General features: G+C 43.8%; 1 protein-coding gene across 4 annotated transcripts in view; it reads left to right on the forward strand.

Annotated features, from left to right (window-relative positions):
* Window positions 1-4,532: 4,532 nt before the first annotated feature.
* CFAP43 (cilia and flagella associated protein 43) overlaps window positions 4,533-27,190 on the forward strand; it is a 94,906-nt gene continuing 72,248 nt past the window's right edge. For 3 of the 4 annotated variants that reach the window (XM_048857624.2, XM_048857622.2, XM_048857625.2), the window contains exons 1-8: window positions 4,533-4,641; window positions 10,949-11,202; window positions 12,940-13,036; window positions 16,395-16,562; window positions 19,171-19,321; window positions 23,670-23,829; window positions 25,980-26,042; window positions 26,811-26,887. In XM_048857624.2, the coding sequence (XP_048713581.1) occupies window positions 4,580-4,641; window positions 10,949-11,202; window positions 12,940-13,036; window positions 16,395-16,562; window positions 19,171-19,321; window positions 23,670-23,829; window positions 25,980-26,042; window positions 26,811-26,887 (1,032 nt within the window). In that variant the 5' untranslated portion in view covers window positions 4,533-4,579. The remainder of the gene's footprint in view (window positions 4,642-10,948; window positions 11,203-12,939; window positions 13,037-16,394; window positions 16,563-19,170; window positions 19,322-23,669; window positions 23,830-25,979; window positions 26,043-26,810; window positions 26,888-27,190) is intronic. The other variant, XM_048857621.2, reaches the window with a different exon arrangement.

Genomic DNA, 27,190 nt, shown 5'->3' on the forward strand with positions numbered 1-27,190 from the left:
GAGGCCTTGCTGAAGGCCAAAGGAGGTACTGGGGCTGTAGGGAGACAGCTGGGCCAACAAGAGTCGTAGGTCCAACCCCCTTGCTAGTGATGAGTGGCTATTACAGACTGCAGTTAGCCCCAGAGAATGGGGGCTAGATGATGACTGGCAGTAGCTACTGAGGCAAGGTGGGCAGAGGGTTGGGGGGTTCCACTGGGAGAGGAGACCCTGAGCATGGGGACTGCTGTGGGGCAGAACCCTAGGGTAAGGGACACTGAGGTCCAGGAGGGACACAGGGCCTGAGGCAGGAGAGACCCAGGCCAGCAGGAGGTGCTCTGAGTGCTGGAATCGAGCAATTCCTTGATGACCAGCAGGAGGCGCTGTGGTGGTGAGCGCTTGACACTCCTACAGGGATGCAAGGAGGAGGGGTGTAGTAATTAAGGAGGACACAGGCAGTCTGGTAAACCATAGCTGGTAAGCCAAGGAAGGACAGGTAGGATCCATATACACAATGCAACACCAATAAATCTGCACATGATAATATCCACTGTCCAAATGCTTTGATGACCAAACCCAACACTGGCATCCCAGGGAATTGAGTATGGTATGTGACAGATCTCCTAGCCTGTGGACTAGTTGAGCCCTTTTAGCCTCAGGTCTGAACATTAAGACAACTCTCTGGAACCCTATCATCAAGTCTCAATAGAGTGAACACAGCTCCTTGTTCTGTCCAGGTACTATGCAATTCACTGACTGATCTGTATGGACAGTAGCATGGCACTATTGGCAAGGTACAATTTTGCCCAACTGTCCTTGGGTAGAATTTCCACTGTTTGCAGTGTCCTCTGAGCTCTTTGTTGATGCCCTTGACCACAAAGACCACTCTATTTCAATGGTGTTATGCATTAATGTTTTAAGACACTAGGTCAAAAGGGCCCATTTGTTCTATATAAAGTGTTCACCTACATACAGAGCAGAAGGACAACATAGTGAAGAATTTGTCTACAAGGCAGGAGCATGCCAAGTGCAGGGACATAATTCAGGCCAAATGCCCAGTAGGGATGTAAAATATTAAGCAGTAAACATTAGTCTTACCGGTTAACCCGCCTTAACTGTTAACCTCTGGGCCGGCCCCAGATATGCCAGCCCTCTAATCAGTTAACCATTTAAACAAAATATTTTAAATCATTTAAAGGGTTAACTTTTTAAATGGTATTTACATCCCTAATGCCCGATCTGGATAATGATGAATTCCAGGGTTTGGACTGTACACTTATAATGTACAGCCCAGCATGACATTTCAATAACCATCATTTCATGTTTTTCGCTGTGGATGGGAAAGGAATGTTTCTGGCACTTAATCTGACTCATATCTAGGAATGTGGTCACACCCTGAAATAGTTCCATCTGGTACATAATGCAATAACTCCTCTGCTTAGCAACACTGATTACATCACCCCAGTGCTCTGCTCCAACTGAATAAAATCCAATTTGGGGTCTCTGTCCTGATATTCAGAATGGTTCATGGGATTGGTCACTGTTATCCTCTGTCGCCACAGAGGTAGAGGCAATGACCTCCCAGGACACCACTGTTTCATAGGAACAATTAAACTGTTGACCAATAATAGGAGCTTCTGAGTCAGATGACAGAACTTTCACAGGAGCTAGACCTAGACATTGGGATGCTCTTACAAGAAATAAGAATGGTCACAGGGCACACTACTTCAGAACTGAATACAAAACTCACTTTGATCTAATAATCTTCTCAAGAAGCTTTTCACATACACAGAGGCACGACACACGGGTTAATGATTTATCATTATCTCTTGTTCACTTGCTATATTTTAAAACAAAACCTATGCAGCTAATACATGCAATCTCATGATTCCAGCACGGTCATCCTCATCTTTCCACCATGTTCCTCCACTAGCAGCCACCCCTTGTTCCTATTTGGATTGTAAATTCTTTGAGACATGGAACTTATGCTGTTCACTGAGCGTTCTGAGTGCCAGTCGGAAGGCACTGTAGGCAAGGCAGAGATTTGCCCTGCTGTCAGTGGTCAGAATTTGCACTCTTTCCAGCACTATCTTATAGTGTCCTGTGTGCACCTCCTACAGCAGGCCCTCAGTCTTGTTTGGGGTGTCTGAGTGCAGGCACAGCACAGATCATTAATAATAATAAAATAATACACACAAACATCAAAAACCCTATAAACACTTTGCTTCTGTAAAAGAAAAGAGATGGTTATTGATACTTCTGTCAAAATACTTGGGAGGTGCTCAACATGCTAAACGATGAAAGCCACATAAATATGTAGATAAAGATTGCAAATCTATACATCTGGTGGTTCATTTTTTCAGCAGCTATCTTTATTTGAAACATTAGAATCACCACCAAATTTTGGGAGTGCAGGCTCTGGCCAGGAGGCGCCTACCTGCCCAGGCTCTGGCCAGGATCCCTGCCTGCCCTGGCTTCACGCGGCTCTGCTCCCCGAGGTCGCCAGCATACCCGACCCCTAGACAGAGGGGCCAGGCCACTCTGCACTCATACCTGGCCAATGGGAGCTGGGGCAGCGTGCAAAGATTCCCTGAATGCCCGTCACCATGGAGACTTGCCATGGGCTGGATGAAAAGAAGCAGTTGGCCGCATCCAGCCCACGGGCCTGCAGGGCCCCCTTTAGCCCAAGGCTCTAGGCTGCAGCCCCTAAAGCCCCTGCATTAATCCAGCCCTGCCCACACGCTGCAAAGAAAGGCCAAAAGCCTCCAAGGTCACTGCCAACCTGACTTGGGGGGAAATTCCTTCCCAACCCAACATATGGTGATGAGTTAGACTCTGAGCACGTGAGCAAGAACGAGCCAGCCAAACAACCAAAAGACAGAATGCTCGGTACCACCTCAGAGCACTGGCCCACCCCCTTCCATGTACCATCTCCAGCTACCACCATCTCTGTTGCTTCAAAGGAAAGAGACCAAAAAAAAAAAAAAAACAACCAAACCACCCAACAACCCAGAATATATTTAGGGATGGGAGGAATCCCTTCCTGATCCTTGCAGGGGCTGGCAGTAGTCCTGAAGCATGAGCTTTTAGGAAGAGAAGACACAAACTAGAAGTGAGCCCAAATGTTGCTAAGCCCTGCCCCCTACCATCACAAGCAATCTCATCATACAATTGCATTCATACTTTTCTCCAGCTTGCTCTTAAAACTAATTTAAGTTGTTTGCCCCCACAACTTCGATTGGGAGGCTGATCCTGAACCTCACATCTCTGAAGGTTAGATGATTTCCTCGGACATGTTGGGCAAAGTATTCATTGATGTTGGGCCATACCTATATTTATCTTTAATCTCCTTCCCCATTTCGGCTCCATAGCAGCCCAAACATCCTTCCTTATTCGTTTTTTATTTATATAACAAACCATTTTATTATTCAGTTTCCTTAGCAACAGCTAATTCATCTTGACTTTTAGCAATTCTAACTTTATTCCTACATTATCTAACCTCCAAGATGTAGCTTTCTTTGCTGTTCCATTTAATTCCCTATAGGCTCTCTCTCATTCCTGATAGGCTCTCTGGTTACTCCTACTAAACTTTTTGAGGTGGTTATTCATCCACTTGGATCTCGTGCCTTTCCCAACAAGTTTTTTCCCTTGCTTGGGTTGCAAATTTCCATTTTTGTATAGTTGATTTGAAGATATTCCAAGCCTCCTCCATATTTATGTTCTTGAGTTCTTCAGCATGGCTGACACCTTTAACTAATTCCCTTGGTTTCCCAAAGACTGCCCTTTTCAAATAAAAAAAAGAGGATAATTACGTTTTGGGTTAGGGTTAACCCTAATCAAGTTTTGATTATCCTTCCATTTAATTTAAACTGAATCAACTCATGATCACTTAATCCAAGATTATTTCCTATGAGCAGCTCTTTTATGATATCCTCTCTATTTACCAACACCAAGTCTAACTTGCATCATTTCTTGTTGGTTTGGTGATGATTTGAAGAAAACGTATCAGATCCAGCAATCACAGGGCCCTACCACTGTAATTTGCTGTGAAGTTAAAGTCTCCCATTATGGCACAATTCCCAATACTATTCATTGCTCTGATATTATTAGAGCAGTCTCTAGCCATACCCAAGTGGGATCCTGGGGATCTATGGCAGACCTCTGTTCCAATCGACCCTCTTTTACAATTCAAAGTGATTTTGACCCAAACTGGTCCTGTTTTGTCTACACTATCAGCTCCTTATTTCTCAGCTCTGCTGCTGTGCAAAGCTACCCTGCCCCCATAGGAGTGGCTGGTAGAGGAGAGGGCAGATGTTGGGGTCAGTTGCCAGGCAGGGGATAAAGGACAAAGACCCAGGGCTCTGGGCCCCACCGTAGGGCCCGCCTACAGCCTCTCCCTCCCAATACTGCACTGGCCCTTTAACTGCCAACCCATCGCTCATTGGTTGCTGCCGGCAGTGAGAGTTTAGCCAATCAGCTACATGTTTGGAAGTTGGCGTACGGGGGAAGCACCGCAATAGCCAATGGCAGAGGCTGTTCTTGTTCCTAGGAGACCGATGTAAACGGTGCGGCCGCGGGGCCCGTGCTGCTGGGGTTGGGGGCTATGGAGTCTGACGCGGAGAATGGGGAGGACATCGGCCGCCGCGTAGCCGACCTGGAAGTGAGGTGGGGGAGGCCGCTCATAGCCCGCCATGACAGCCCCCGTAGCCGCCTGTGCCCTGCCCAGCCCCCCCCTTAACTCTCAGGTGCCTCCCTTAGCCCCCTGTGCCCAGCCCCCCTTAGCGCCACGAGCCTGCCTGAACGGCCTGTGTCCTGCCCCCTTAGCCCCCATGTGCCCCACCCCCCCCCTTAGCCCCACGCGCCTCCCTGAGCTGCCTGTGCCCCGTCCCCTTAGCCCCGCCCCCAGACCCCTTAGCCCCACGAGCCTGCCTGAGCCGCCTGTGCCCCAGCCCCCATGTGCTCCACCCCCCCTTAGCCCCACGCGCCTCCCTGAGCCCCCTGTGCCCCGTCCCCAGTCCCCCTTAGCCCCACATGCCTCCCTGAGCTGCCTATGCCCTGCCCCCTTAACCCCCATGTGCCCCACCCCCCCTTAGCCCCACGCGCCTCCCTGAGCTGCCTGTGCCCTGCCCCCTTAGCCCCGCCCCCAGACCCCTTAGCCCCACGAGCCTGCCTGAGCCGCCTGTGCCCTGCCCCCTTAGCCCCCATGTGCTCCACCCCCAGTCCTCTCAGCCCCATGTGCCTCCCTGAGCTGCCTGTGCCCCGCCCCCTTAGCCCCCATGTGCCCCACCCCTAGCCCCACGAGCCTGCCTGAGCCCCCTGTGCCCCGCCCCTTAGCCCCCTGTGCCCAGCCCCCCTTAGCCCCACGAGCCTGCCTGAACGGCCTGTGTCCTGCCTGAACGGCCTTAGCCCGCATGTGCCCCACCCCCATTCCCCCTTAGCCTCACATGCCTCCCTGAGCCATCTGTGCCCCGCCCCCTTAGCCCCCATGGGCCCCACCCTCAGTCCGCCTTAGCCCCATATGCCTCCCTGAGCCACCTGTGCCCTGCCACCTTAGCCCCCATGTGCCCCACCCCCAGTCCCCCTTAGCCCCCTGTGCCTGCCTGAGCCCCTCAAATAACCCCTATGTGCCCCACTCCCAGTCCCCCTTAGCCCTATGTACCTCCCTGAGCCTCCTGTGCCCCACCCCCTTAACTCTCATGTACTGTACCTCCCTGAGCCTCCAGTGCCCAGCCCAATTAACCTCTCAGTGCCTCCAGTGCCCTGCCCTCAGCTCCCCCAACCTCCATGTGCCCTCCACCCCCTGAGCCCCTCAGCACCCCATTCACCCCATGTGCCCTGTGCTTGAGCCCCTCAGCACCCCATTAGTCCTGTCTGCAGCCCCAGCCATTAACCCCATGTGCCCCCACCTGTATTAACCCCTAGGTGTTCTGCCCTCAGCCCCTGTTCACCTCTATGTGCCCAGCCCCGCATTAACCCTCATGTGCCCTGAACTCTCATGTGCCCCACCCCCATCCTCCTATTAGCCCACAGGTACCGTGCCTCCCGAGTTCCCTATTGATCCTCATGTAGCCTGCCCCCAAGCCACCCTTGTGCTCCAACCCTGAACCCCCATTAACACCTACATGCCCTGCCCCTCAGTCCCACCCCATGCATCCCACCCCTTAAGTCTCTCATCCCTACCCCATTAACCACTATAAAAAGAAAAGGAGAACTTGTGGTACATTAGAGACTAACTAATTTATTTGAGCATAAGCTTTCATGAGCTCAGAGGAGGTGTGAAAAATCCACATCTCTGAGCGGTATACTTAAGCCAATTTAAATCCCTGTGAATTCTTCCATTGACCTAGCTACCGCCTCTCAGGGAGTAGGATTACTTACACCAGGGCAGGAGAATCCCTCTCGTCAGCATAGATAATGTCTACACTGAAACACCATAGCAGCTGCAGCTGTGCCACTGTAGTATTTCAAGTGTAGACAAGCCCTAAGTGGTTATAAACTAATATAATCACTGTAATATCTTAGTACTGTACCTCATGGACATGCATGAATTTATATTCATCCCCCACGCCCACCCCATGAGATAGGAATGCATCATCATCCCCATTTTAGACTGAGAACTGAGGCGCAGAGAGATGAAGGGTCTGATCTTTGGAGGTCCTGAGTATCCAAAGAATGCCCAATCTAAGCCAATGGCAACTAGAGGTGCTTGGCCCATCTGAGAATCAAATGCATCCGATGAAGTGAGCTGTAGCTCACGAAAGCTTATGCTCAAATAAATTTGTTAGTCTCTAAGGTGCCACAAGTACTCCTTTTCTTTTTACGGATACAGACTAACACCGCTGCTACTCTGAAACCATTAACCACTAATAATTGGTTAGTCTCTAAGGTGCCACAAGTACTCCTTTTCTATTAACCACTATGTATCTCACCCCTCAGCTCCACCCCACTCGTCATCCTCATGTAACCTGCCTCTGAGCCCCACCCCATTTATCCTGTTTCCGAGCCCCTCAGCCCCCTTGTTAACCACCTGTACCCCACCCTTTAACACCCCCATTAGCCCCTATAGACCCAATCCCCTCAGCCCTTCCCCATTAAACCTCAAGTACCCCACCCCTGAGACCCTCTTCATTAACCCCCGTATACCACGAGCCCCTCTCATCCCATTAACCCCATGTACCCACAGCTCAACCCCCTGTACCCTACGCATAACTCCCATGTGCCCCAGCCCATTAACCCCCATGTACCTCACCCCTCAGAGCCTGCCACCTCACCCTCAGCTCCTATCTCACCTGCTGACCTCCCTATCCCTGAACCCACATACTCAGTCTGTCCCCCTCCCTCAGTTCCATCCTGTCCAGAACTTCTGAGCCCCAATCCCCTAAATTTCTGTAATCCCTCTATATCCCCTGAACTCCATTGTTTCCCACCCCAGTGGCTCTCAACCTCTTTATCTCCTTCCCTCTGCCCTCTCTCCCTGTCTCTGCCAGTCCCTTAAAGATCAGAGATTTGGGATTTTTTGATCCCCACAGACACTACAATTGTCCCACCTGTGTGCAATGAAAATCTTTTTTCTCTCAAAGCGTATGACAGTCCCACAACATCCTTTTTGGCTTTGTGCAAAAATGAATTACAGTCAAATTAATCTATTGCACATGTATATTGGTTGAGATTTCCAAGGGATTTACATACATTTTCTGTTTGATTAATGGAAAACAAGTGTTTAAAACCCCTTTACTGTTTTGAGTATCTCAGCCATCGTGTCTACCATTACTGATATTTGGAAGCAGAGCCTGCAGTTAGCTTCAGCACTTATTGGAGGAGATAATCATTTAACACTTTATCATCTTCTCTCTCAAAAGCCTCACATTGGAACCACAAGCCTTCTGATCCTCAAATAGTAATATTCCTCTGTCTCTGAAGCTGGCCAGTGCTGTCCCCACCTTCAATCTGAGATCACTCAAAAGACTTGAGGTGACCTCTAGAGCTGGGTGGGAATGGGATTTTCCAATTCATGGAGAAATCTGTGATTCTGAATTTTTTTTCCTATTCTGAACTGGAATGAAAACAAAAAAAATTGAAAATTTCTATGAAACAAAATTCCAACTTTTTCTTTTAAATAAAATTGAAATAGTTTGTTCCAGTTTTGACTTGTTTTATATTATAATATATTTTATATTATATAAAATAAAAAATTCAAATGAGAAGTAGTTTTGAAATGGAACATCATAACATTCGGTCTCGAAAAGGTCAAAATGGAAAGACCTTATCAGAACACTCCATTCTATTTTTTTTCAAAAACAAAGTTTTTTGGAAAACAGCATGTTGCCATGAAATGTTTTGCTTTTGCTGAATCTGCATTTTCTAACAGAAAACCACTTCATCTGACCAGATCTGTCACCTCCCTCCACTGAAATTGAGCTTGTTTGCAGATTGTGACCTGAAATTGAGCTTGTTTGTAGACTGGTCTGATTGTGAAACGGCTTATGATACTTGTGGGTTCTATAAGAATAACATGTACTGCCATCATAGTGACTTTGTGCCTGCATATATGTTGAGACTTTTTTTTTCTCTACGCAGACATCAAAATGTTCTTTTTGATCACTGGTCCAGAACCAGTGCTGGGTAAAAGTGAGTTAGTGGTCCTCTGAGCATTCATACAGGTCTGCCAACCTGCCCTGGCTGGCCATAAATCTGGTGCATCTGTAGAGGGCTCAGGAAGAAGCTTACCAGCTTAACTTCTCTTTTCTGATGCCATGTTGCTCAGCTGATCTGTGAGCATGTGTTGATTCCTCAGGGGAGCACAAATGAACTTCTCAAGGAGCAGGTAGCCCTCTGGTGAGTGGGACAGAGAGTAAGAGAAAGCCATCATGTGGGGAAGGGGAGGAGAGCCCTCCACCCAAAAGAAACACTACAAAAAAGGAAAACAGAAAGTAGAAAAATTCACAGAAGTGCTAAGAGAAAAGACCCTGGCGTTGTCTACACTACAAACTTAAGTCAACCTAAGTTAGATTGATATACAGCCACCACAATAATTACTGCAGTGATTCATGTCCACACAATGCCTCCTCTGTTGGTGGTGCTCATCCTCACCAGGAGCACTTCCACTAACTTAACTGTGTGAGGCATAGTGAGGCACTGACAGCTAGAGCCTCCCCACCCACCCTGGTGCCAAAAGCTTGAGCTGTGAACCACATGCAATGGGTTTCACAGCCAACAGGTGATGTAAGTAACACAGTGTCTACACAGACACTGCATCACCCTAACTACATCGATCTATGTGCTACACCTCTTGTGGAGGTGGAGTTATTAGGTCAGTGTAGTGGGCAATTTATATCGGCGGGAGCAATGTTGTAGTGTAGACACTTACAGAGTTAGGTCAGCATAAGCTGCCTTACGTTGACCTAACTCTGTAGTGTAGACCAAGTCTTAGAAAAGGACAGAAGAGAGGGAGAGATTAGGCACAGAATAAAGAAGAGAAGGTGCTAACTGTGGAAGGTACTACACTAAGGGTTAATGGGACAGTGAGGGAACCCGTCTGCCAATCTGTCACAAAACCTTATGACAAAAGAGGCTGAAGAATAAAGATCACAAGTATAAGGTATGTATTTCTAGCTTTAGTACAGTGCTACCCAAACTTTTGAAAGTTTTAAAGCACATACCCTTCAGGAAAATGAAACCAATTCTATCCTCCTTGTAAACCTAACCTGTTGCTAAAGGTCTACCTATCTTAATGTATGCATCTTCCCTGCCTCCACCCTGTGAAATACTTTAAATGTCTACACTGTTAACTATTGTTGGCATTTGAGTTAGCATGCATTGAAATCAATGGGGCAGTAGAGCTATTGTTTTAAGTCGTCTGTAAATTCGGGCAGATATTGTTGTCAATTACACTTGGATCAAATTTTAAAGGTTTTTTTTCTGATTGTAAGAGCTAAAGACTAAGGCCTTGTCTGCATTCAAAAGTTGAATCACTTCAACAATGCCGGTATAGTTGAAGTGGTATAGCCACCCTAATGTGGACACAGTTATACTGGGATGAAGGTGCTTTATACCACTATAACTGACTCTTGTGGGAGTAAGAGTTAGTCTAACTACAAAGGCTTTTCCTATATAGCTGTAAGAGCAAGTCCTCTAGTGGAGATGCAGCTGATACCAATAAAAGGAGTCCTGACCTTCCCTGCAGGAGCAGTCCTAGCCATTTTGCTGGCCACAGCAGGAAAAAATTTCACCCCAAGAGGCCAAGCCAAAACAACCCCCACAAAGCTGAGTGGCACAGCAGTATGGTGCCACCTGGAAGTTGGCACTCAGGGAGACTGCCCTGCTTACCTGAACCTAGAACTGGCTCTGCCTCCCTGAGTGACATAAGCTATATCAGGAAAGGGACTCCTATCAGTATAGCTGTGCCTACGCGGGTGGGGAGGAGGGTGAGGGGGGAGGTGTTGCTAGCATAGTTATGTCAGTTGTGGTGTGATATTTTCCCCCCCACACACACTCCTAGCGTAGTCATGCCGGCAAACTTTGCAGTGAAGGTGGCACCTTTATACTGGCATAACTGCATCTACACTGGGGGCTGTGCCATTATAACTCTTTCAGTGAAAAATCACACCCTTAACAGAAATGGTTACAAGCGCTGTGTGTGGACCAGGCAAATTTTTTAAGTGAAATCTGAAACTAGAGAAAAATGCAGACATCTGTCCCAGCTCCTCTTGCTGGTCTTTCGTGCCTCCCCAAATGGGGCATGCCTCATGCTTTGAGAAGTGCTGCTCTAATGATTCGTGATTATGGATCGTGAAACTGTCTCTGGCCCTCCTACTGGTGTTTTTCTGACACGGGTCCAGGACTGAATATAGCAAGTCTCAGGCCTTGGATCACTATAATTTCCGTTTGCTGCCATCCTCTTGTTTCATGTTGTTTTTTTAAATAAAATGTATTTATGTCCAGTGTATAATGCTCCCTTGTTTTTTCCCCAAAGATGGGTTCAGGGATTCACAAACAGAAATGTTGGTTTTGTCAATGACAAGACTATCTGCTACCCCTGTGGCAACTACATCCTTTTTGTTGACATTGAAACAAAGAAGAAGACAGTGCTGAAGTGCAAGAATGGTCACGTTGGAGCCTTTGCAGTGAATGGGAAAAGTCAAGTGGTGGCATTTTCAGACCAGAAGCTAAATCCTGTCATCTATATCTACACTTTTCCAGGACTGGTTAAACGGTCAGAAATAAAAGGTAGTGATGGGGGTTTCCTTTCCTGGTTCCTATTCCATTAAAATAAATACTAAATCATCATCTCATGAAGGGCATTTTGGTAAGAACAGAAACCTCTTAAAATAGCATGGCAGAAAGGTATCTAATGACAGGAGAGATGCAGGGAGCACTATAAAGATCCCTGGACTGCTTTCAAATAAAGACCCAGATCTACAGCCCTTAGATCCACTACAATCCCACTGAATTTGTAAGCGTGGCTAAGAGCTGAATGAGAGGGCAATATTAAGGGCTTATGCGGTGCCCATGGAAGTCAGTGAGATCTTTGCAATGGATTTCAGTGGGAACAGGGACTGAGTCAGCAGTGCTAGCAGCTTGATTAAAATACCTTGTATTAATATTTGGTCTTTTCCTTCTGAATAAGACAATTAAAGAAACATGCACAATGATTTTCTCAGTAGGCAAAGAAGTTCTCATTGAATTGGGTTTTTTAGGGCATCTGCATCTGAAGAAGTTGGTTTTTAATGTTGTCCTATCCTGACTAAGAAGACTCCATATTTCTTACTCCGTAGAAAGGAACATTGGTTTTGCCATGTCTTACCCTGTTTTATTGCTGGGTATATTACTTTGGAGTACCATACTTCATGGGCTGAGTTAATCACTTGAAGAATGATGTCAGCCTCTCTGTCCTCACAATGGATTCTTTCAAACTATAGAAATCTGAATGGCTCAGCTAAATTCTTTAAAATGCAAACATAGCAGGCAAAAGGCAGCCTTTCTCCAGTTAGAGAGGTGTATTTTGCTTAAGCCTTAAGACTAAGAGCCTAAAGACTCTTCCTTAAATTTGATTTGGTATGCTATGCACAGACTCAACCAGTTGATAATCATTTAGGAGTAAAAACACATACATGTATAGCTTGGTTAACAACAACTAAAGGGGAATATGGCAGTAAACATTTAAGGAGTGTGAACAGCAAAGCAGGAGTGGAGGGCTTTAATGGGATGAAATTAATTAAAGGAAAACATAGGCTGAATAATGGGGAAAATTTCCTACCAATGAGATTAATTAAACTGGAGCAGTCTCCCAGGGAAAGTGGTGGGAAACATAGAATATTAGGGTTGGAAGAGACCTCAGGAGGTCATCTAGTCCAACCCCCTGCTCAAAGCAGGACCAACACCAACCAAATTCTGTTATTTGAGACAGCTCAGTTGATGGTCTTCTGGTTAAAGGGTTGGAAGTTAGGAAATTTGGTTTATATTATTCCCCATTCCACAGTCTTCCTGTGTGATCTTGAGCAAGTCACCTAACCTCTCTATGCCTCAGTTTCCCAATCTGTTGAATGGGGATCTTAATACTTCTCTACTGCCGGGGGCAGCTGGTGAATAAATAAATGTTTGTAAAGCACTTTGAGATCCTTGGAGGGAAAGCACCATAGAAGCACAAAATTTTAATAAAGCAAGGTGGAAAAGCCCAGGAGAATGTTCCATAGGGGGCAGTCATGTGTTGGCTTGGATTGGAGGGGTGAGTGGACATAGATACTTATGAGGACTATTCTATTTCTAGAACAGAAGTATAGAAGCAGTTTTATATCTTCTTTTTTTTTGTTGTTTTTTGTTTTTCTTAAAAACCGTAATGAAAATTGTCTTTGTATGATCAAATCAAAGTGAATAATCATGGATGGAGCAAAGCATCAAGCTTGTGGTTGTCCAAAGTGAAGCCGAAGGCTGACTAAAATCACTGCTATTAATTTTATATTTTAGGGCAGGCTCAGCTGGACTACTCTTTACTTGCATTCAGTTACACGGGTCCTTATCTGGCCAGTTACTCTTCAGTCCCAGAATTTGCTCTTTCAATATGGTAAGTATCAGACCTGTATCTTTAATACTGGATACTTAGGTGAAGGTTTTTATATGTGCACTCCTTGAGCAGAGCTTCAATTCACTGACTTGCCAAGAGAAACCAGTAAGGCCAAATGATGCCTTGGCTTCCTCATTCCTCTCTGATCTGCCACTGTCTGCAAACATTCTCTGCCTGAATTGCCTTGCATTGAGTAGGACTTCATAAAAGATTTATTGTTATTTTGCCATAGCTAATTTCCAGACTGTTTTCTTCAAGATTTTACATTTTGATATATTTATAACAGGAAAATAAGCCTTTCCACCACTTACTTATGTGAACAGTCCTGGAAGCTGACTGCAGTGGTAATTGTGAGAGAAAGCTGCCTGCTAGCTAGAGCACAGGACTGGTAGCCAAAAATTGCTGAGTTCTAATGCTGACTTTCTCGATGGTCCTAGGCAAGCCATTTAACATCCCTGCTCAGCTACTCCCTCTGTAAAATGGGGATAATGAATCTTAATTACTTCATGGGGCTTATGTGAGGATTAATTAGTTAAAGTTCGTAAAGCAGATTGGGGATATAAAATGCTTTGTAAATGCTACGTATTTGTTTTCCAATAAAAAGTCTCAGCACTCCTATCAAATCCCTGAGAGTTCCCAGTTTCTCCCTCCTTAAAACACCACCATCCTTGTCACAACTTCCAGCTGAGAACAGGAAAGGGGCTTTAAAGCCCCAACCACTCTTTCATTGTCCTGAGGGTCACATGTATCCATTCAGTCACCTCAGCAGGATCAACTTCCACAGCATTCACAGCTTTGGGATGAAGAGACCTGGACTAGCACTTGAAGCCAGGTGTCTTTCACAGCTGTGCCAAACAGCAGCACTACATGAGGTGCTTGAGCCACTTGGTCTGATTATTTGAAGCTTCAGTGCCATGAAAAGACATATGGTGAGATAAGTTGAGGATAATGAAATAGAAATTGTTTATTTTTTAAGTTGATCTTTGTGAGCAACTTAAATCCTGCCCCTGCCTTTGTTTCTGGAGTGGTTCCACAGCACAGGGAGGGAGGATCATGGGGCAAGCAGGCATTCACGAGAAGTGTCTATCCTGTGTACAGCTCAGCTCCAAGAGACCCTTGCCTGTACAGGGGCATGTGTGGGGTGAGAAGGCAACTGCCACCTTGAGCATCAGCCCTCACAGAGAGAGCACACCAATCACAACACATTGTTTGTGTTATTCTAGCCAGTCCTTCAGCCACCTGCTGGCCAGGCTGTCAGTGGCACTGGACACCGGATTGGCATAGAGCACCGCAGCTCAAAACCTGTGAGCAATCCGCCAGCCTCAGCCTCCCAAGTAACTGGGATTACAGGCATGCGCCACCATGCCCAACCTACTGCGGTAATAATAAATAATAATGAATCTTCTTCTCAGTCCCCAATGGAGAAGAATAACATGCATCACGTACTCTAGCTGTGTGATTCAGCTCAGGATTTAGGCTGAAACATGCTTTACAACAGATAAAGTATGCCAATCACACAACTGACTCTCTGTCTTGAAGAGCAGTCTAAAAGGCATGAACAATGACCATTCAGAACAGAATTAACATGGTTGGCCCAGTTTATGCCTTGCGTACACTTTAAAAGTTCCACCAGTTTAAAAGATTCTGCCAGTCCTGTAAGATAGGAAATTCCACTGGAAATGGTGGAACCTTTCACAGTAGTGGAACTTTGTAAGGTCATCTGCTTTAAGTTTATTTAATCAGCAAAGTGACCCCAGAATGCATTTGACCCCGAGCAGCTAGTTGTCACAATGGAATGACCCACAATTCAAGTCTGAAACAATTTAATAAAAAAAACCAGGATGTTGTTATAATATTAGGCTTTGGTCCTGCAGTGAGCTCCAGTAAGTGCACCTGTGTGAAGTTCTTTACAGAATCAGGGCCTTCATCTAAGCAGTCTGATTACCCATCAGTGTGCATTCTTCCTACTTTGAGTACACAGAAATAATATTTTACAGGGTAAAATAGAGCAAAATATTTTTAGTATTTGTTCTGCGATTTCAATATGATGATTGTACAATGTCTATCTGTACTGTAATCCTCAAATTGTTTGCTATGCACAGATAAAAGGGATTTTTTTAAAGTTAGCCTGGGCTTGAAGTATAGGAAGCTTGTGGATAATGAAAAGCTGCTTTTCATGACAGACATTTTATGCCTAGATCTTTCTTCTGTTCAAAGCAATGGCTTAGTGCCAGATGCTTTTTCAGACACATACGCCATATCACATCATATCTTAGTAAATTAGCTACAACAAAAGAAGCTTGGCACAGCTTGCTGTGTATCAGAGCACACGGACAGATCTTTAGGGAGAGAGCTACACTAACATCCTTTTATGCCAGAATTTCACCTTCTAACTTCCTTTAATATTAATGGGAGCTACTGAACATGTGTTAATACTAGTGCATCAAGATAAAATACACCCCTTAAATCATGTTTTATTTGTTTCCCAACACCCATTTTTTTCCAGTGTGATATTAATAATTCTCTTGCATCCTGATCAATATCTATAAATGAATTTGTCACAAGCTAAACCAGCAGGATTATACTAAACTCATACACAGTAGCATGTACATGCTAGAGTTCTTCACTTCAACCTTAGTCATACATAATAAAGCTGAAATTCCAACTCCAAGTTCAAGTGACATGCTTTATCAATATATTTTTAAATTGCAAATGTTCATAAGACGTTAGTGTCAAGTATGGTGTTCAGGAAATGGTGACTGTTCTCCTTCAATGATGCTAAGCAATTCCAAGGATAGCATGTGAAAACACAAATGTTTACCTTCTTACCTATAATAATTATAGGATTTTTATCCATACATCTTAAAGCTCTTTTTCAGAGGCCTGTAAGGATTATGGTCCCTGTTCTATAGATAGGAAGACTGAGGAACAGAGCTGGGTGGAGGGAAGTGACTTGTCCAGGATTACACAAAGAATAAATGACAGAGCTAGGGGTAGAACCTATGTCTCCTGACTCCCAGCCTAATGCCCTGTCCACAAAGCATAGCTGCCTGTGATGCACAGCAGCACTATTTGTTTTGCATATTCTTGTAATGTTTTCTCTTAGTTAGTAGCAATCTTGTTCCTAAACAATATTCATTTGACATATGATTGATTATCCAGCTTCTTCTGTCATTCCCACCAAGAAGAATTAACTTGATTGACAGTTTTTGTTTGTGACAAGGTGCCAGATTCCTGAGGCGTGGAGCATCTGCTACTGCCATGGATGTCAGTCGGCACTTCTCAGGATCGAGTCTAAATGGTCATTCTGAATTTTATGACTTATTTGATACGTTTTTTTAAATTCTCCTTTTTGAAGGGACTGGCAAGAAAATATCCTTTTGTGCAGTAAATCTCAACCAGGTGTGACAGTGACCTCTATGAGCTTTAACCCCATGAACTGGCACCAGCTTTGTTTGTCCAATGAAAACTCTCTTACTGTCTGGAATATCGAAAGGAATGATCAAGAGCATCATCTCAAGTCAAAGTAAGTAACAGACCTTCCAGGCTAAAAGAAAACTATAGAGTTAACTTTATTTTACTAAAAAGAAAAGGAGGACTTGTGGCACCTTAGAGACTAACAAATTTATTTGCGCATAAGCTTTAAGTGAGCTGTAGCTCATGAAAGCTTATGCGCAAATAAATTTGTTAGTCTCTAAGGTGCCAAAAGTCCTCCTTTTCTTTTTGCGGATACAGACTAACACGGCTGCTACTCTGAAACCTTTATTTTAGTGTTTAGGATCACTGACGTATATCCATTTACAAAGACCATGGATCCAATGAAGATTAACTGACAACCCTTTAAATCACAACCAATAAGATCTTTAACTGTCTGTCTCTTGAGTTTTGTGTGTTGAATTTGTGATAACATTTCCTAGTGCTCCGGTCTCCACATTACAACCATCACTATAGCTGATATGAATGGTCAGATTTGGTATCAGTCTTTGCTAAGAGGCCAAGTATTGAAAGCACATGGAGATGGGACTATCTTCCCACTCCTGCAGGTGGCTTTGCCATTACAGGACTGAGGAATATTGACAGGGCAATGTAGGAAAGCTTGCACTGCTGCTGTTGCATGTGATTACCATGTTTAGATAGAGTTTCTTGCCTGCAAAGATCATTTAGTAAAGTGGAATGTGTGTATTTTAAAGCAGAAGATGTGGTCACAGACTGGTCTGCAAAAAAAAAACAACCCAGGTTGGGTCCAATGCTTGTTCTCTCTGTGATTAACATATCCTGTGTGATGAGTTTACCAGTCCAAAGGTGACTTTTCTAATGCTCACTGTAATTCGCCCAACACTACAGACTCAGGGCTTGTCTACACTTAATAGTTTTGCTGCTTTAACTATACTAGTTGTGTGAGTGTGTGTGTGCGTGTGTGTGAGAGAGAGAGAGAGAAAACAGCAAACCTTGTCTAGTGTGGATGTATAAAAGTGCTTATACTAATATAGCTTATTCCGGTTGAAAACTGAAATAAGTTATACCGATAGAAGGTACCATTATATCATTATCGGGGGTAGCCGTGTTAGTCTGTATCCACAAAAACAGCAAGGAGTCCGGTGGCACCTTAAAGACTAACAGATTTATTTGGGCCACTAAAGCCTATGCCCAAATAAATCTGTTAGTCTTTAAGGTGCCACCGGACTCCTTGTTATTATATCATTATAACAGTCTACACTAGGGCTTTTACCAGCATGCCTATGTCAGCAAAACGTGACAACCCTCACAGACACAGTTTTGCTGGTAAAATGTGTAAGTGTAGACCAGCCTTTCAGAGCCTGTGGGATCTGAAAATCAAGCTGGATTCTTTTTGCTTTTTATCACTATAAAGTTTACTCAGGAAGATGTATTTATTTTTCTCTCTCTTCACTCCAGTTGGCAGGAACTGAATTTGGTTGAAGGATTATTATTTATTTATACATTTTTACATAAAATTTCATTGTCATAAATCTGCATATTCCCCAAACTATTGCAAACTCACCCTCCCTTATACATTTTAATAGGTACTCTGCTATCTGATTGGTGATCATACACAAAAGACACTTTCTGAATACCACTCAGAATGCAACAGGAGAATAATATTTAGAGCATTTTTCATCTTTAAAGCACTTTTCAAACATTAGCAATGAATCTTCACAACTCCCTGCTGGGAGGGTAATTATTAACCCCAATGTACAGATGGGAAAACTGAGACCCAGGGTATGACTATACTGAAATAAAAAACCTGCAGCAGCAAGTCTCAGGGCTCAGTTCAACTGACAGTGGGCCTAAACATAGCAGCGTAGCTGCTCGGGCTGAAGCCGAGGCTCTCAGACCCTCCCCCCTCACAGGATTTCAAAGCCCAGGCTCCAGCCTGTGTCCAAACTTTTTACTGCTATTTTTATCCCTGCAGCCCAAGCGCTGTGACCCTGAGTCAGTTGACCTGGGCTCTGAGACTTGCTGTCTCTGGTCTTTCATCACTATGTAGACATATCCCAAGAGTGATTAAGTTACTTGCCCAAGACAAAAAGGAATCAGTGTCAGAAGCAGACATTGGGATAGAATACAGAAGTTCACCACTGCCAGTTCTGTGCTCAGACCTTCTCCTGAAGTAGAAAGATTATGTGTATGTCTACACTATGGAGACTATATTGGCATAGCTATAGTGGCACAGCTATGTCCACTTAGCCCCATAGCATAGACTCAACCTACACTGACAGAAGGAGTCATTGTAGGAACACTGCCTCCCTGAACGAAGTTAGCTATATTGACAAAAGCCCTCTTCTGTCTACATAGCTGCACCTATACTAGGGATTTTGCTGTCATAGCTACAGTGCTCAGTGGGGGTGTTTTTTTCCATGTCGACATAGCTATGCTGATGTAACTTTTCAGTGTAGACCAGGCCTATTATTCTTTATTACAACAGTATCTGCCATTTAAACTGGTTGTTTACGTCAGTCTTTCATTATTATAATAGAGGTAAAGTGTTTGCATTAGAACGTCAACTAAGGGTCAGAGTCTCCAGGTTTTGAAAACATACTTCCCAGCTATGTATGAGTGTTTATTTTCTGTAAGTGCTTCCTCAGCTCATATGCTATTTCTTTTCCTTTCTGCAGGCCTGTCAGACTCCCTGCCGAAGATGGGTCTCTGATGTATAACCAGGATGTCTTTTTTTCACATCCTGGTATCCAAGACCTCTACTATGGTCCTGTGCTGCCAATTTCAGCCATTGCGGGGCTGGCAGGGGATGAAGCAGAGACATTTAGGGTAATTACCCTCTGCATCTAACTGCTAATATAAAATGTTATGATTGTAATGATACTGACAGATATGAACACAATTCATAATTGAAAGCCTATTAAACTTGCCTGGTCTAGGAAAGGGATATATTCTCTCAGCAATGTTTGTGAAACCCATATTAGCATTAGAATTATAATCACGGGGATGGCTCACTATTTTGTCAGGTCTGAAACACCTAGAATCCCAGATAAATCACATGAGGGCTGACATAGCCCATTTTAACTTTCCAAAGTACCTTGTAGTTCTTTTTCAAGTGGCCTCTGTGTATTCCTATTTGTGGGATATAATGCCTCTGGTGTCAAGCTGCTGAATTTTTCTATGCCCACTGGGGCCATTCACCCCACTCTTGCAGAAGATTTCAAGGGTATAAAAGGGAAATGAGGGGTGGGGGTCTCCATGCACTTCAATTCCATTGTGACCGCAGAAGGTGCAGAGCGATTGTATCACACACACTGTCCTCAACGCTTTCCTCATTGATTTCTTGTAATTTTGCCCTTTGGGGCTATTGTCTTTCTAGTTAGTTAAATTAGCAAATTGTTAGCAAAGGCTGCCTTCAGTCAGAAGAATAAAGAAGAAATGGTGCCTATTGGGCACTGGTACCCTCCGGAAATGCTGCAGGAGTGGGAGGGTCTCACATATGCCTACTGACGGGGGAGGCACCTCAGCCCCAGTCGATGAAGTCTGTAAATGTGTACATCCAGCGTTGACTTGGACATCCACTAGCCTAAGTGGCACTGTGCGGAAGATTTGTGCTCACCAAGGAATTCCCTTCTTACCTCCCTTACCATCTAAAGTAATATTTACCTATGGCAGATTGCAAAGGGTTTTTGCAACTTCTTTGGAGGGTTTATCTCACAGATAATATATATCACTCCCAGGAAGCTTCTCCTACTATTCATTTTAAATTTGTCCCACTACAATTATCTATAATCTGTTTTATTCTATTAAATACTTTTCCTCCTATTAAATACTTTTCCTTCCTTCATGCTTACACGTTTCAAATTCTTGTAGACTCCATTGCATTACCTGGACTGCAGGATTCAAGCTACTATCCCTCATTTAATCACCACTTAGCCAAGCTATTAATATTTAATTCTTTTAATATTTTCTCTTAAATCAGTCCACCTAATTGTTCTCCAGCCTTTTAGGGCCTCCAGGCTCTGGTGCAGATAAAAGCTTCCCCACATAGGGTTCTGGAATAGACAGTGATTTGTTTAGCCGGTAAGACTTTCTCCCATTGATCAAGACCAGAAATTCATCTGCAGAAAAGCACAAATGTCTCACTTTGACAAATACTAAGGAATTTTTTCCTCTCTACTACCTCATATTCAATAAGGACATGTTCCTCCTCTAATTTAAGTTTGTGTGAGGTTTTTCAATTGAATTCAGAGGGACCAGGAGCTTGCCCTCAAGGAAACATTCAACAGACAGGATTCAACAGAAAGGAAGATTTATGTCCTTTGTCAGTAGGTCTGAATCAGATGAGAGGACATTCTTAATATTTATATTTATAGACAACCACTTGCTCCAACTATGCTTCAGAATATGTTGTTGTGGCTGGAGTTGTAACCAAGTGATGCCAAAAAGAGGCAGCAGCATGAAGTTTTTAACCCTCTCTCTTCTTGCACAAGGAGATATTTTCTGTTTCAGTATCTCTTATAGCTAAACCCTGAGTTTTCTGCAATTGCTCAGACTTGGTTTCCAAACATGACCCCTCTTTGTCACCATGCACTGTTAGAGGCCATCAGCTTTCCACAAAATGTTTCATGTCCAGGCTTCTGGGCTTTTCCTCTAGAGAGTGCTATTTAAAGGAACAGAGCTTTAGAAAGCTTATGAATGATTGTACAATTTCACAACACAAACAACAAATGGGAGTGCTTCCTGTGACTCCCTTGTCCTGGGTATGCACGGTGATGGTCCCATTCTGGAATCAGAGCTCTGTGCCTATTATGTATGTTGAATCATGACCATGATTAGAAATTGACTTTATAACAGATGGCGACTGGACTTGCATAGGAAGCCTCTGAGTCAGAGTAACTCAGCTACTATCTTGCAAAAAAAGATGGGTGGATGTAAAATCTCACAAAATATGTAAAAATACCTGTCTGAAGTCTATGTCTGGATGATATAATGACCATTTCATTAAAGAATCACTAGCATACTCTAGAGTTTATTAATCTCATTTGATTTATAAAATAAATGAGTCCATTGTATTTCTGAAACATCTTCCCTCAAAATGCTTCATAGAGAATAATGGATTGAACCTGACAACACACCTTTGAGGTAGATAAATATCCCATTTTAGAGAGAGAGAGAAAGTGACTTAACCAAAATCACATAGTGAGTCTCTGCCAGATCTTAGAAATAAAACCTAGATACTTCTGATTCTCAGTTCTGTGTTGCCAGCAGAAGAGCATCCATCTTTCCTCTTCCTATACCTTTTGCAAGACTCTGTGTTTTGCAGAATTACAAACCAAGCATATTACTTCATTCCCCACTAAAATGAAGCTACTTTTGGAGTGGGATGTGATTGCTGTTATGGTCTCACAGCAATTCTACATAGGAGTTTTGGGCAAGAAGTGAAGAGTGAAACAACAGTGGAATTTGGCTAGGCAGGTAATCATTGACCAGTGTGGAATTAGGCAAGGAACCCAGGAGTAACACTTCCTACTCTCCATTGAATCTAGAGATGAAAAAGATCTCTTAGGTCATCCTGTCCATCTCTCTGTCAACATAGGATTATTCTCTATTTTACATTTGCTAGTGTTCTGTGAAGATCAGCTTTTCATGTGCCAAGCAACAGGGTTTTTGCAACTTCTTTGGAGGGTTTATCTCACAGATAATATATATCACTCCCAGGAAGCTTCTCCTACTATTCATTTTAAATTTGTCCCACTACAATTATCTATAATCTGTTTTATTCTATTAAATACTTTTCCTCCTATTAAATACTTTTCCTTCCTTCATGCTTACACGTTTCAAATTCTTGTAGACTCCATTGCATTACCTGGACTGCAGGATTCAAGCTACTATCCCTCATTTAATCACCACTTAGCCAAGCTATTAATATTTAATTCTTTTAATATTTTCTCTTAAATCAGTCCACCTAATGGTCTTTGTTGCTTTTCATTGAATTCACTTCAACTTAGCAATACCCATCTGTCCATACTTGTTGGCCCAACTAACAAAGATTCTGAGGCACTCACATACTATAACGCTCTTCTAATGTAGGGAAGTAATATTATCCCCATTTTATAGATTGAGAGCTTAGGCACAGAAAAGCTAGGTGACTTGCCCAAGCTTGCACAGGAAATCTGGCAGAGATGTGCCCAGAATTGATTTGCAGATGACACAAAGATTGGCAAAATGGTAAATAATGATGAGCACAGGGCAGTCTAACAGAGCAGTCTGGATGGTTTGGTAAGCTGTGCCCATGAAAACAAAATACATATTAACACTGACAAGTGCAAGAACATATGTATAGGTATAAAAAATGTAGGGTGTACTTACAGAATGGAGGACTGTGTCCTGGAAAGCAGTGACTCTGAAGAGGATGTAGGTGTCATAGTGGGCAAACAACTCGACATTAGCAACGGTGTGGCTAAAAGGGCTATGCAATCCTTCGATGTCTAAACAGGATAGTAGTGAGTAGAGGGAGAAAGGTGATTTTAGTTCCATAGATAGTATTGGTGAGGCTAATACAAGAATACTACATCCTGTTCTGGTGCCCACATTTTAAAAAGGGTGTTGAAACATTGGAAAGGGTGCAGAAAAGAGCCACAAAAATAATTGAAGGGCTGGAGAAAATGCCTTATAGTGAGATACTTAAAAAGCTCTGCCAGGTTAGTTTATCAAAAAGAAGACTGAGGGGTGACTTGATTACAGGGTATAAATACCTTCACAGGGAGAAGATACCAGATACTAAAGGACTCTTCATTCTAATGGAGAAAGGCATAACAAGAACCAACAGGTGGAAATTAAAGCCAGACAAATTCAAAGTAGAAATAAGGGACAATATTTTAACAGTGAGGGTGATTAACCATTGGAACAAGCTACCAAGGGAAGTAGTGGATTCTCCCTCTCTTGGGTCTTAAAATCTAGACTGGGCCCTTTCTGGAAGATATACTTTAGTCACATGCAAGTTAATGGGCTCAATTAAGAAGTAAGTAGGTGAAATTCTCTGGCCTGCATTATACAGGATGTCACACTAGATGATCTAATGGTACCTTCTGGCCTTAAAATCTCTGAACCTATATATTTATGTATACAAACGTTTGCCACTTTTAACTGAAGCTTGCTGATTTTTATATTGAAGCCTAAAGATGACATCCAGCCTTCAGTCCACCCTACTGTCCACTGCTGGACTGCGACGTCTGACCTGTATATGGGCTGTGAAGAGGGACATTTTTTGGCAATTAATGTTGAGACACTCAAAGCTTCTCTTCTCTATTACAAACCTCCACGAGACACTACAGGTAACAAAGAGCTGCACTGAAGGTTTTTATAGAAATTACATGTTTCTCTTTGTATGTGGTTTCTTCCCTTTTCCATGGGCTTCAATATCTTTTTCCTCTGGCAAAAATATACAAATGCTTCAATGTTGTTTGGTCTTAAAAATGAACAATAATGCTGGTATTGCAGATCTCATTCACAACCCCACAGAACTGATGTAAAAGCACTAGTAGGCCAGACATATACAGACTTATATTATTATTGTTTATTAATGTATTGAGCACCAACAACATGTTTGATGTTGCACAAAACCCAGGGCTTGCCTTAACTAGAAAATTAGGTTGTGTTAGAACATGCCCTTGAGGAGTCATGCTAACTAACATGATACGTAACACTACTTTGCCGTCAGTGTAGACAGGGAAAGCTGTGTTTAATGTCATGCCAACTGTTCATGTTAACCATGTAGTTACAGACATGGAAAACATGTCAGTCATTGTCTACATTTACTGCAGAGTTGTGTTTAGCGTTAAGTTAGCTAACATGATTCTTCAAGGTCCTTTTCTAATGCTGCACCGAGTATTCCTGGCTTTCCAAAGTATTGTCCCTCACTTAAAGTGTGGTGATTAATCCAGATACAGAGGGTATTGTTTTGGAGGGTTTTTTTAACAAAAAGTGCTGTGTTAATCCCCTGGCTATGATCTCATTATTTATTGTCACAAGTCAAACAAGGTAAGTATTTGGAGTTCTCCAAGAAAAGTTCGGGATTTGCCAATTCAGGAGGTTGCACCTTTCGGTGCTTCAGTTGGCCACAGTGTTCTTCTTTGCTTCCTGTTCTAAACTATTGTGCAGTGCTGTTATATGCTCTTAGGCCCCAATTCACTTTAAATTAAGCATGTGCTTAAGTACTTTGTATGTGATTAAGACCTTTGCTACTTAGCAAAGCACTTAATTACATGCTCAACTTTAAGCACATGCTGAAGTCCCATTGAATAAAAAAAAAACATTAAGCACGTGTTCAATCAATCCCTTTAACAGCTGCCACATTTCACCTGAACGTTTTTGGGGTAGCTGAAGTTCCTCTATCCTAGATTAATCAAATATGATAACCTAAGTAAACAATAACAACATTTTCATTAGAATATATACTGATTTCCATCTATAGATCTCAAAATGGTGGGCAGAGACCTGTCAGGGATTTTCTAGACCAGGGGTGGGCAAACTTTTTGGCCCGAGGGCCACACTGGGGTGCGAAACTGCATGGAGGGCCGGGTAGGGAAGGCTGTGCCTGCCCAAATAGCCTGCCCCCCGCCCCCTATCTGACCCCTCCCACTTCCCACCCCATGACTGCCCCCCTCAAAACCCCTGACCCATCCAACCCTCCCCTGCTCCTTGTCCCCTGACCGCCCCCTCCTGGGACCCCTGCCCCTAACTGCCCCCCGGGACCCCACCCCCTATCCAAACCCCCTCTGCTCCCTGTCCCTTGACTGCCCCTCCCCCTATCCTCACCTCCTAACAGCCCCCTATCCAACCGCCCTCTGCTCCCTGTCTCCTGACTGTCCCCTGGAACCCCTTGCCCCTTATCCAACCCCCCGGGCCCGGCCCCCTTACTATGCTGCTCAGAGAAGCATGTCTGGCAGCTGCGCCACCCGGACAGAGCCAGACACAGTGCCGCACTGCCCTGCATGAGCTCGCAGCCCCGCCGCCCAGAACGCTGCCCATGCAGCGGCGTGGCTGCAGGGGAGGGGGGCCAGCAGAGGAGGGGCCGGGGTCTAGCCTCCCCTGCTGGGAGCTCAGGGGCCGGGCAGAATGGTCCCACGGGCCGCATGTGGCCCGCAGCCTGTAGTTTGCCCACCTCTGGTCTAGACTCTAGATAATACTTAGTCCTGCCTCACTGAAGGGACTGGACTAGATGCTGTCGAGGTCCCTTCCAATCATATGTCTATGATTGTTATTCTCATTTTACTGATGGGGTAACTGAGCCACAGAAACATTGTGACTTGCCCACAGACACACAGATGAATTAATTGGTAGAAACAGGAAAAGAACCCAGGTCTCCTGATGCCTAGCTCTCTGTTCAGTAGACTAGGCTACAGCTAGCCCTTAGTGCAACATTCACATATTCGGTACATGCACTGTAGTTAACACTTTAATTTGTTTCTTTTTCTTTATGCAGAACGAAGGCGAACACAATTTCATTCCTTACCACTTCTTTCTGATGATAGTTTGAAAAACGAAGGTATTTGCTTGTTTAAATGCAGTTGGTTTTTTGTTTGTTTTTGTTTTTTTAAAGGCTGCACCAGTGGCTGCTGAGAGTCATAATACATGTCAGTACAACTCCATCATAGGTAGAGCATTGGCTAGAAGGATACTGATGTTCAGTGACCTGCGAGAGACAATTTAATGGCATGAGGTCAGGTATCTAAATCACAAAAGTCATCAACACGATTGGTACTAATGGAAAGCCATTTTGACAGCCTCAACAGAGACAATGAAACTGGACGTATTTGTTTTGTGTTGATTCTAATTTACACTGATGTGAGATCAGACTCAGGCCCCTACATTTTGTTTAGAACCACTGAAAATTATTTGTTGTTTATATAGCACTAACTTTGTACGAGGCACTCTTTCTCAATTACTATTGGGAAACTTAAAAAAAATCTGTTTTGTCTTGGTGACTGTTCAGTGGCCTATACAAAATAAATGAACAATCTCAGTTCAGTTTGTAATGGACAGGTGTCCACATCACTAAAGCCACAACTGACACTAATTGGCCTTCTCCTTGCTAGACTGAGCTACTTCCTCACCCATAAATGTAATCCCTCTCAAATCAAGGTTGAGGCACATCCTGGGGAGTGTGGAGGTAACTAGCCCTGTGACTACTTGTGCTATAGTTTTTTTCAGCCTCCCAGGTTGTCAGTCTGTCATATTTCACAAGCAGTACATTCAATGAGATATTTAAGAGCTAAGCCATTTTCAAAAACATGAAATGTTTTTGCTTTTGCAGAAGACAAACGGAGAAAACAAAAACCTGTTCTGCTTGCTATGGCATATCATAAGGATGGACTATATGCAGCTGGAAGTGTAAGGCATCCCTCATTCTTTGAACCAGGCCTATTGTGTGAAAACCTAAACCGAAGCATATTCGAGTGAAATGCGCTCACAGAACCCCTAGCATGGGCAGAAGTGAGAAGAAGAAAAGAGCTGTAGAACTAGGAAATGTCTCTCTAGTGTTGTACGTACTTTGCTGTTTAAGATTTGGGACAACAAATCTGGAGGGGAAGAATCCATTTTTTCATAGTCTAACAAGCAAGTAGTGACTAAGCTCCCAGTGTTTAACAACGATAGGCAGCAAATAAAGAGCTTTTCTTTGGAGAACTCGTAAAG

The sequence above is a fragment of the Caretta caretta genome, chromosome 7, assembly GCF_965140235.1.
Source record: "Caretta caretta isolate rCarCar2 chromosome 7, rCarCar1.hap1, whole genome shotgun sequence".
NCBI lineage: Eukaryota > Metazoa > Chordata > Testudines > Cheloniidae > Caretta > Caretta caretta.